Below are 12,068 nucleotides of genomic sequence, written 5' to 3' on the forward strand. Positions count from 1 at the left end.
AGGGCTTTAATAAGGGCCATGATGGGTCCAAGGGAATTAGCCATAATTAAGTGTCAGGCGCATAAAAAGGGAGCAGACAGCATCACACAGGGAAACACCAAAGCCGACAAGGCAGCTAAAGAAGCGTCAGGATGCATTGAGGCTACGATAGCCCCAGTAGAAATAGCAAGGCCGCACCCAGGGCCAGGTACGGGGGATATCGAACCTCATATCACATTAGAGGATGTAGCACAGTTACAGGAGGAAACCTCTGTAGCTGAAAAGGCAATGTGGAAAGATAGAGGAGCACTACAGGGACAACAGGACAGGATATGGAGAAATGGGGAGGGATTAGTCATAGCACCCACATCATTACTAACCGTACTAATTAGCGAAGCGCATGGAGTGGACCACTGTGCAAGAGGAGAAGTGGCGAGAAAGATCAAGAAGGAAGGATTCTGGTCACCATACCTGCAAAACTCGATTGACTACATACTAAGTCAGTGTGAGGTATGTGCATCAGAGAAACCTAACACCCAAGTAACTGATATACCATGGGGATCAGGAGACCGTGGAACCAGGAAACAAAGCTGGAGAAAGGAAAATTGCCGTCCATATACCACATATATACGGTATCATATGATAGGGAATCGGAACTACTCGTATGAGAAGATAAACTGTTCCGGATCCGCATGTGATAACCTTTGTAAAGGTGAGCCGCCGTTGTGTCAATACCACTGCATCCTGTTTGCTGGGGTAAAAAAGGGCATCTACAACTTGACCCACAGATGTCCAAAGTGGCCAAAAACGGCAGTGGACGCGGTCCCAAAGGAATGGAGTGTAGAGCCCAACTTACAAATCCAAGATTGCTATTGGAGGGAAAGTAGCACAGGAAGTAGTGTGGAAAATTACACAGGAGAGTGTGAAAGGATTTGGAATATAACCAATGTTCTTAATCTGATCATCTCAGGAGGGGGATGGGCACCCCCTCCTTATGTGTTAGACTATCAAGAAAATCAACTGGCCGATCTCTGGTGGCTTTGTGGCCCGGAGAAAGGGCTATTGGCAAAATTACCACAGAATTGGAAGGGACTATGTGCCCGAGTTATGCTTGCCCAGAGCATTGTGATACTACCGGTGGAAAGAGAAATTAAATCACAAAAAGTTAAGAGGGCATATACCCCTGACCCTACGATAAAATTGGACGCAATCGGACAGCCCCGCGGCATCCCGAATGAGTTCAAAGCTAGGAACGAAATAGCTGCAGGGTTTGAATCCCTCTTTGTTTGGATCACACCCAGCAAGAATACTGAGTGGATCAATTACATCTATTATAATCAGCAGAGGTTTATTAATTATACGAATGATGCCCTGGAGGCCTTAGGAGAGCAGTTGGATGCGACCAGCAAAATGGCGTGGCAAAATCGACAGGCGTTAGATTGGCTCCTGGCAGAGAAAGGAGGGGTGTGTGTTATGTTTGGGGATCAGTGCTGCACATTTATCCCTAATAACACTAATCCAGAGGGGTCATTTACACAAGCCATGAATAAGTTAAAAAATCTTAAGAAAGAAGTGAAAGAAAATGCTGGGTTTGGGCATGAGGTATGGAGTTGGCTGGACAGAATATTAGGAAGATGGGGGGCGTGGTTTGCCAAAGCTGGAGCTGTAGCAATCGCAACAATAATCATTCTGGGATTGATATTTTGTTGTTTTTTACCCGCCCTGAGATCCTTCCTTACCAGAATGACAGCGCGGCAGATGGTGACACGGGTGCTAAGCAGCTCACGCTCGAGAGAAAAAACAGAGGAATGGGAAAATCTTGAGCCGCCCCCGCTGAGTGGATTCACAATGACCTTGGTCGAAGTTGAAACTCGTCACTCTGTAAAATAACTACAATAGTGGAAGATCACCTTGTGGAAACAACAGCACCTTGCTGAAGTCCGCACGAAACCAGGAGAACTTAGTCTGTACACAGGAATCAGTCTTTTTCCCTTCCCTAGACAAGAGTGGGAAGGTTTTTGGCTGATGACTGTCAGGGGCAGGCAATCTGGAGGAGCAACCCAAAAATCAGAACCGGGATAGACAAATTATGATAAAGTTAGAATAGGGACACTGATCCCTGACCAAAATATTCGGCTCCTCCACATCGCCTGGGAAAAGTGATTAAAATAAAATACAAATGGGATTGAGCAAGGGGATTATTTGAGCTTGATAATTGGGATGAGGCTAGGGAAGCCTCAAAGGGGGGATTGTAAGGGAAATTGTATTAGATATTGTATGAGCTAGGTATGAAATTCAGATTCACAGGTTTTAGTAAAATGATATAGCAGATTTAGGTGAGTAGTGAGATGGGTATATAACCTAAAGTAACCTCGTGTGACCCGACCTAATATAATCAAGTGTAGTCGATATGATCAAAGTGGAGGAACTAGAGGAACTAGAGAAGTAATATAGCAATCACTAATTAAGGAAAGCAAACAATAGCCACCTGGGAAAACAAGGAAAACTGCTCGGTGGTTCAACTTAATAGTGGACCATAAATCAGCAGAGAGAATGTCTTTTCTTCTAAACACATTAGTGGACCATAAATCAGCAGAGAGGATGTCTTTTCTTCTAAACACATTCGGCCTTAGCCTGCAAAACCACGATTATTGTACAAACAGAAAAGTTCAGATAAGAGCAAGAGTTATAACCACCATGGTTTAAGAAACGAAGAGATATAACAGGGAGCGACCAATTGCAAAGAAAACAGATAAAGGGTCAACTAAAAATAATGGTGGCCAAAGAAAGATCGGGCTGTAGGGTAAGATAACAACCAAGGACAGGCTGTAAAAGGGAGATAAGGATCTTGAGATATGAGGCTGAAATGTACATAAAAGATTGTAAGCCCAAGGGCTCTTTGGATTGATCCGGAGATCCCGACTTTATCGCTTGTGCTGAGAAATAAAGTCTATTGCTTGGAAGATCGCTGCTCAGACTCTCTGTTTTAAACCGATGTGAACGAATTGTCGTCCTGGGGAACCACGACAGCAGCTGAAGATGCAGCCTCCAAAGGTCAAACAGTTAAAATAAGGAATGGTCAGGGAAAGAAGAGTACAGAGATCTCCAAAGATCCAACTCCACAGATGTGCAGGTTAGGTGGATTGGCCATGCTAAATTGCCCCTTAGTGTCAGGGGGATTAGCAGGGTAAATATGTGGGGTTATGGGGATAAGGTCTGGGTGGAATTGTTGTCAGTGCAGGATCAATGGGCCAAATGGCCTCCTTCCACATTTAGGAATTCGATGATTCTATCTCAGAGTTTTGAGTGTCTCGAGGAGATTACAGAGATAGGTAGGAGCCATGGAAGAATTTTAAAATAAGCTTGAGAATTTAAAAAGAAATAGTTTGTTTATTGATCTGGAACCTTTGTAGGTCATGATTTTTGATTTGATTTATTATTGTCACATGTATTAACATACAGTGAAAAATATTGTTTCTTGCGTGCTATACAAAGCTATACAAATAGAGAAGGAAAGGAGAGAGTGCAGAATGTCGTGTTACAGTCATAGCTAGAGTGGAGAGAAAGATCAACTTAATGCGAGGTAGGTCCATTCAAAAGTCTGACAGCAGCAGTGAAGAAGCTGTTCTTGAGTTGGTTGGTACGTGACCTCAGACTTTTGTATCTTTTTCCCAAAGGAAGAAGGTGGAAGAGAGAATGTCTGGGTTGCGTGGGATCCTTAATTATGCTGGTTGCTCTGCCGAGGCAGCGAGAAGTGTAGACAGAGTCAATGGATGGGAGGCTGGGTTGCGTGATGGATTGGGCTACATTCACAACCTTTTGTAGTTCCTTTTGTAGTGCGCACAGGGGTGATGGGTGAACAAGACTTGATGTGAGTAAGCACATGGGCAGCAGAGGTTTGGATGAGCTCAAGTTTACAGAGAGGTTGAATGTGGGAGGCCGGCTGGCATTTGGATAATTACATCCAGAGGTAACAAAGGAAAGAATGATTGTTTCAGTAGCAGGTAAGCTGAGACTGGGGTGGAGTCAATGACGTCAGTGACGTGGAAATAGATGCTCTGGGTGATGTTGATATGTGGTTGGAAGCTCATCTCAGTAACACAAAATACTCCCTGGCTGTGAACAGTCTGGTTGAGCCTCAGGCTGTTACCAGTGGGAGGGATGGAGTCCATGTCCAGGGGATGGAGTTTGTAGAAGAGACTGAAGGCAATGGCTTTGTACTTCCTAATATGCAAGTGGATTGTCAGACAAGTCAGTGCAGTGTGTGTGTTGGAGAACTTGCAGGTGATAGTGTTCACATAATCCCGCTGCCCTGGTCCTTTGAGGTGAGGAGGTTCAGTGTTTAATGATTCGGTCAAAGTTCTGGCTGAGTGGTTTATGTATAAAATCCCTCTTCTTCGCCTCCTGCCTCTCCACTTCTCTCTTCCTCCCTCTCTCCCTCCTTCTCCTCCCTCAGAGGCCAAAGTCTTGTCCAGACCAGGTGGCAGGTTCCCTTCCCTGTCGGACATTAGTGAATCAGTTGGGTTTTTACAACAATCCAGCAGTTTTCATGGTCACTTTCTTCTCGTGCCGGCCCCAGATTCATTCAGCTCAATTTCACAACGTGCCTTTGTGTTTGGGGGTTCTCTCTCACTTCCTTTTTTCTGTTTTAAATCAATTTTGCAGAGTAACAGAAGGGAAGGTTTGCAGTCGTGGAACAGGAAACGAAACATCACATCAAAATCTGAGAGTCAATTATTTTATCGTACCCTGAATATCATTGGATTTTGATCATGGAAGGAAAACGCCCTGTTCACAGTGGGGAGAAACTATACACATGTTCTGTGTATGGACAAGACTTCAACCAACCATCTGCTCTGTCAGAAGATAAATGTCACTACACTGAGGAGAAGCCGTGGAAATGTGGGGACTGTGGGAAGGGATTCGATTACCCATCCCAGTTGGAAATTCATCATCGCAGTCACACCGGGGAGAAACCATTCACCTGCTCGGACTGCGGGAAGGGATTTACTAAATCTTCCACCCTGCTGACACACCGGCGCACTCACACCGGGGAGAGACCATTCACCTGCTCCGATTGTGGGAAAGGATTCACTCAGTCATCCAACCTGCTGACCCACCAGCGAGTTCACACCGGCGAGAGACCATTCATCTGCTCAGTGTGTGGGAAGGGATTCACTTTTTCAGCCAACCTGATGACACACCAACAAGTTCACACTGACGTGAGACCTTTTCAATGCCCAGACTGTGAGAAATTTTTTAAAACTTCCCAGGAACTTATGTACCATCAACGTCTTCACACTGAGGAGAGGCCGTTCAGGTGCTCACACTGTGGGACAGGATTCAGACGTTTATCACATCTCACTGTACACCAGCGCACTCACAGTGGAGAGAAACCATTCACCTGTTCAGAGTGCGGGGAGGGATTCACTCAGTCATCCACTCTGCAGAGACACCAGCGAGTTCACACTGGGGAGAGACCATTCACCTGCTCCAAGTGTGGGAAGAGATTCACTCAGTCATCCACTCTTCATCGACACCAGCAAGTTCACACTGGGGAGAGGCTGTTCATCTGCTCCAAGTGTGGAGAGGGATTCACTAAGTTTCCCAACCTACTGATGCACCAACAAGTTCACAAGTAACTAAAGAGATTGGATCTTTCTGTTAATCGCATCCAGGCCTGAACCATGTTCATTGGGGTCTGTTGCTGCTGATGTTCATAAACTCCTCTCCAGTTATAATAGATAGTATTCTGGATTCAAAATACAATTAAATTAGATTCATGTTAATCAAACAGTGGCCAGTTTTTTAAAAATATCTCTAACACAAATCAAATTCTTCTGAAGGGCTCTCCCTCTCCCTCTCCCCTGTCTCCTGCATCCTCACCTCCAACAACTGAGAAGAGCTCAGGAGGTTCTTTGACACAAACATTGAGACAATCTGATCAGCTGCTTCCTCCCTTCCACTGGACCACCAGGGCAAACTGTTTTTGTCCAAGTTCTGAACTCACATCTCCCTTTGATCCTAATCTCACTAACCTGCAGGACAACCAACTTCCCCATGTCAATAGCTCTCTCTCTCTCTCTTGCTCTCTCTCCCCCTCTAGCTCACCCACTGTCGCTCCTTCATTATCTACTGTTGTCTTTCCCCCTGTTTATCTCAGAGTATTGCCATCTGTGTTTCTCTCCCCATCTCTTGCTCAGTCTTTATCTCCATATCCGCCTTTGTGTTTCTCCCAACCTCTCTATCTTACATACAGGTTTGAAAATTAAATCCCTATTCTCTCTCTTCTGGCACTGTCTCTCTGACCTTTAAATCCACCATTATCAAATCTTTTGACTGCACAATCTTTGCAAATTATTGCCCCATCTCCAACCTCCCTTTCCTCTCCAAAGCCCCTGAACTCGGTGTCCCCCAAGGATCTATCCTTGGCCCCTCCTATTTCTCATCTACATGCTGCCACTGGGTGACATCATCCAAAAGCACCGTGTTAGTTTTCACATGTACACTGACAACACCCAGCTCTTCCTCAGCCCCATTCCTCTCCATTCCTACACCGTTACTAAATTATCAAACTGCTCATCCCACATCCAGTACTGGATGAGCAGAAATTTCCTGTAGTTAAAATTCAGGAAGACCAAAGCCATTGTCTTCAGTCACCACGACAAATTCCGTTCCCTAACTACTCAGTGTGTGTGGTCATAGAATCAGAGAGTCTATGGCACGGAGACAGGCCCTTCAGCCCAAACTGGTCCATGCCGACCAAATTGCCCATTTAAGCCAACCCCATTTGCCTGCATTTGGCCCATATCCCTCGAAACCTTTCCTATCCATGTATCTGTCCAAATGCCTTTTAAATGTTGACAATGTCCCTGCCTCAACCACTCCCTCCGGCAGCTCATTCCACATACGTACCACCCTCTGTGTAAAAAAGCTGCTCCTCAGGTTTCCATTAATTTTTTCCCTCTTAACTTAAACCTGTGCCCCCTAGTTCTTGATCCCCCAACCCTGGGAAAAAGACTGAGTGCATTCACCATATCCATGCCTTTCATGATCTTATACCTCTCTATAAGATCACCCCTCAGTCTCCGAGGTGCCAAAGAAAAATGTCCTAGCCCGATCAGTCTGCCCCTTTAACTCAGTCCCTTGAGTCCTGGCAACATCCTTATAAATCTATTCTGCACTCTCGCCAGTTTATTAACATCTTCCCTATAGCAGGGCGACCAAAACTGGACACAATACTCCAGCTGCGGCCTCACCAACATCCTACACAACTACAACATAACTTCCCAACTTGTATACTCACTGCCCTGACTGATGAAGGCCATCATGCCAAAAGCCTTCTTCACTGCATTATCTACCTGTGACTCCACTTTTAGAGAACGGTGCCCCCACCTGAACTCCAAAGTCCCTCTGTTCCAAGAGACCCCCGAAGGTCCTACCATTCATTGTGAAAGTCCTACCTTGATTTGACTTTCCAAAATGCAACACGACACACTTATTTGTATTGAATTCCTTTTGCCATTTCTCGGCCCACTTCCCCAGCTGATCAAGATCCTGCTGCAATTGTTGATAACCTTCCTCACTGTCTACAATACCACTTATTTTAGTGTCATCTGCAAACTTACTGATCATGCCTTGTACATTCTCATCCAGATCGTTGAGAGATAACAAACAGCAAGGGGACCAGCACTGACCCCTGAGGCACACCACTAGTCACAGGTCTCCAGTCTGACAAGCATCCTTCCACCATTACCCTCTGCTTCCTACCATCAAGCCAATTGTGTATTCAATTTGCCAGCTCTCTATGGATTCCATGTGACCTAACTTTCCAGAGCAGCCTACCATGTGGAACTTTATCAAAGGCCTCATTGAACTCAATATGGACTACGTCAACCGTCCTGGTCACTTCATCAAATAACTCTAACAAATTTATAAGGCATGATCTCCCATGCACAAAGCCGTGCTGACGACTAATCAAACCCTATCTTTCCAATGCCTGCATATCTTATCCCTCAGAATCCTCTTATCCGTAACTTATCCATCACAGGTGTTGGATTTATCGTTCTATAATTCCCAGGTTTTTCTTTGCAGCCCTTAAATAAGGGCACAACATTTGCTACCCTCCAGTCTTCTGGGAACCTCACCTTTGCCTAAGGATGATGCCAATATCTCAGTAAGAAGTTTAACAACACCAGGTTAAAGTCCAACAGGTTTATTTGGTAGCAAAAGCCACACAAGCTTTCGGAGCTCGAAGCCCCTTCTTCAGGTGAGTGGGAATTCTGTTCACAAACAGAGCATATAAAGACACAAACTCAATTTACATGGATAATGGTTGGAATGCGAATACTTACAACTAATCAAGTCTTTAAGAAACAAAACAATGTGAGTGGAGAGAGCATCAAGACAGGCTAAAAAAATGTGTATTGTCTCCAGACAAGACAGCCAGTGAAACTCTGCAGGTCTAGGCAACTGTGGGGGTTACAAATAGTGTGACATGAACCCAATATCCCGGTTGAGGCCGTCCTCGTGTGTGCGGAACTTGGCTATCAGTTTCTGCTCAGCGACTCTGCGCTGTCGTGTGTCGCGAAGGCCGCCTTGGAGAACGCTTACCTGAATATCAGAGGCCGAATGCCCGTGACCGCTGAAGTGCTCCCCAACAGGAAGAGAACAGTCTTGCCTGGTGATTGTCGAGCGGTGTTCATTCATCCGTTGTCGCAACGCCTGCATAGTTTCCCCAATGTACCATGCCTCGGGACATCCTTTCTTGCAGAGTATCGGGGCGGCACGGTAGCACAGTGGTTCGCACTGCTGCTTCACAGCTCCAGGGTCCTGGGTTCGATTCCCGGCTCGGGTCACTGTCTGTGTGGAGTTTGCACATTCCCCTCGTGTCTGCGTGGGTTTCCTCCAGGTGCTCCGGTTTCCTCCCACAGTCCAAAGATGTGCGGGTTAGGTTGATTGGCCAGGTTAAAAAAAAATTGCCCCTTAGAGTCCTGGAATGTGTAGGTTAGAGGGATTAGCGGGTAAATATGTGGGGGTAGGGCTTGGGTGGGATTGTGGTCGGTGCAGATTCGATGGGCCGAATGGCCTCCTTCTGCACTTTTGGAGTTCTATGTATCAGGTAGACAACGTTGGCCGAATTGCAAGAGTATGTACCGTGTACCTGGTGGATGGTGTTCTCACGTGAGATGATGGCATCTGTGTCGATGATCCGGCACGTCTTGCAGAGGTTGCTGTGGCAGGGTTGTGTGGTGTCATGATCACTGTTCTCCTGAAGGCTGGGTAGTTTGCTGCGGACAATGGTCTGTTTGAGGTTGTGCGGTTGTTTGAAGGCAAGAAGTGGGGGTGTGGGGATGGCCTTGGCAAGATGTTCGTCTTCATCAATGACATGTTGAAGGCTCCGGAGGAGATGCCGTAGCTTCTCCGCTCTGGGGAAGTACTGGACAACGAAGGGTACTCTGTCCACTGTGTCCCGTGTTTGTCTTCTGAGGAGGTCGGTGCGGTTTTTCGCTGTGGCGCGTTGGGACTGTTGATCAATGAGTCGAGCACCATATCCTGTTCTTATGAGGGCATCGTTCAGCGTCTGGAGGTGTCTGTTGCGATCCTCCTCATCCGAGCAGATCCTGTGTATACGGAGGGCTTGTCCGTAGGGGATGGCTTCTTTAACGTGTTTAGGGTGGAAGCTGGAGAAGTGGAGCATCGTGAGGTTATCCGTGGGCTTGCGGTACAAGCGTTCTCCAAGTTGGACTTTAACCTGGTGTTGTTAAACTTCTTCCTGTGTTTACCCCAGTCCAACGCCGGCATCTCCACATCGCAAATATCTCAACCAGGACTCCCGCAATTTCTTCTCTAGCCTCACTCAATGTTCTTGGATATGCCTGGTCAGGGCCAGGAGATTTCACAGTAACTTCATTGCTGTGTTAATGTAAGTCTTACTTGTGACTAATAAATAAAACTTTAAACTTTACGGCCTGGAGATTTATCCATGTTCATACATTTTAATACATCAGTTACCTCCTTGACTGTAATGCGGACTGACCCCTATATCGCCGCAACGTTTCTGAGTTTCCCAAGTCTTCATGTCGTTCTCCACGGTAAGACAGGAGAAAGTTTCATTGAGAACCTCGCCCATCTCTTGCGGTTCCACATGTATGTGTCCACTTTGGTCTTTGAGGGGTCCTATTCTCTCTCTAGTTATTCTTTTTCCTTTAATATACTTAAAGAATCCCTTTGGATTCACCTTAATCGTCTCAGGCAAAGCTACCTCATGTCCTCTTTTTGCCCTCCTAATTTCCTCCTTGAGTATATTCCTGTGACCCCTGTGCACGTCCAGGGAATCTCTTGATTCCAGCTGCTTGTACCTGAGCCATGCCTCCTTCTTTGACTATATTATTATGTAATATATATTATCTATTTATAATATATATTATCCATATATATTATATAATTATATACTATTCATATTATTTTGCTGCACATTTACAGAAATAGTTTATTATCACTGAAATATGAATTGTAGTTTATGGCAGTGCGTGAATCATCTGATTTATAACTTGACATTAACGCTCATGCTAATGTAATAAAATGCAACCTTTAGCATTGTGGAATGACAGCATTTCATGGTGCAGTAAAATACCTTTTCGTGAACTGATATCATAGTCTCAGAAAATGGGCAGTGCAATCATTATATGACATTAGTTGAGACAGAAAATATATTGTGTGATAACAGTAATGTATAGTGCGCTCTCAGGAAATAGGTAATAGCTACAGTTTGTTGGATTGTCCCAACTGTTATTTTTATTGTTTTCATTTATGTACAGGATGTGGGCGTTGCTGACCAGGCCAACATGTATTGTACACTTCTAAATACCTTTGAGAAGGTGGCAGTGAGCTGCCAATTGAACTGCTGCAGTCCCTGTGGTATAGGTACACGTACTGTGCTGTTAGGGAGGGAGTTCCAGGAGTTTGAGCCAGTATCAGTGAAGGAACAGTGATATATTAATGTGGTCTTAGCAATTAATTATGGAAACTTTGAAAGGGATAAATGGAGATTCAAGATTTTTAAGCTGATCTGTCTTGTGTCTTGAGTTAGCAAGTTTGACAAATTTTGGATAATTATATTTTGAATATTCCTGATAAGGTCAACATTTATTACTCATCTCGAGATTTCACTTGCAAAGGTTGACTTGTCCTTCTTCCTTCAGGTATTCCAATACGGATGTGAGGGATGCTCGACATGAACTTTGAAAACAAATTCGATACAGAATGGCGAAGTAGATTCTGACCCGAAGTTTGATCAAAGAGTTAGGTTGTACGAGGAGAACCAGTGGACGTGGATTATTTAGACATATTTTCAACAAGGTCTCATGAAACAGACTACTATGTAAAGTTAAAGCATATGGGATTGGAGGTAATGTCTTGAGATGGATAGAAAGCTGGTTAGCAGATAGGAAACAAAGAGTTAGCATAAATGGGTCTTTTTCTGATTGGCAGTCAGTGAGTAGTGGAGTTCTGCAGGGATTTACACGAGGATCCCAACTGTTCACATTATATATTAATGATTTGGAAGACGGAACAAAAGGTACTATCTCAGAATTTGAAGATGATACAAAGTTGGGTGGGAGGGTGAGCTGTGAGGAGGCTGCAGAGATGCATCAGCGTGATTTGGACAGGCTGAATGTGTGAGCATATGCATAATGTAGAGTATAATATGGATAAATGTGAAGTTATCCACTTTGGAAGCAGTAATAGTCAGACAGATTATTACTTGAATGGGTGTAAATTGAGAGAGGTCAATAACAAGCAAGACCTTGGTGTCCTTGCGCATCAGTCGCTGAAAGTAAGCGTGCAGGTACAGCAGGCAGTAAAGAAGGGAATGGTATGTTGGGTTTCATAGCGAGAGGATTGAGTATAGGGATAGGGATGTTTTGCTGCAATTGTATAGGGCGTTGGTGAGGCCACATCTGAGTATTGTATGCAGTTTTGATGTCCTTATCTGAAAAAGGATGTCCTTCCTATAGAGGGAGTACAGTGAAGGTTTACAAGGCTGATTCCTGGGATGGCAGGGTCTACCATGTGAGGAGAGATTA

The 12,068-nt window shown here is 44.9% G+C and overlaps 1 protein-coding gene across 1 annotated transcript; it reads left to right on the forward strand.

Moving 5' to 3' along the window:
• Positions 1 to 4,658: 4,658 nt before the first annotated feature.
• Positions 4,659 to 5,672, forward strand: LOC144480801 (uncharacterized). The gene has a single exon (XM_078200405.1). It carries the CDS (start codon positions 4,752 to 4,754, stop codon positions 5,619 to 5,621), a length of 870 nt encoding a protein of 289 aa, XP_078056531.1. The 5' UTR covers positions 4,659 to 4,751; the 3' UTR covers positions 5,622 to 5,672.
• The last annotated feature ends 6,396 nt before the right edge of the window (positions 5,673 to 12,068 follow it).

This window comes from Mustelus asterias, chromosome 30 (assembly GCF_964213995.1).
Source record: "Mustelus asterias chromosome 30, sMusAst1.hap1.1, whole genome shotgun sequence".
NCBI lineage: Eukaryota > Metazoa > Chordata > Chondrichthyes > Carcharhiniformes > Triakidae > Mustelus > Mustelus asterias.

Excerpts from the sequence above, each read along its gene's own strand:
- LOC144480801 (XM_078200405.1), top strand. The coding sequence starts at position 4,752 with ATGGAAGGAAAACGCCCTGTTCACAGTGGGGAGAAACTATACACATGT.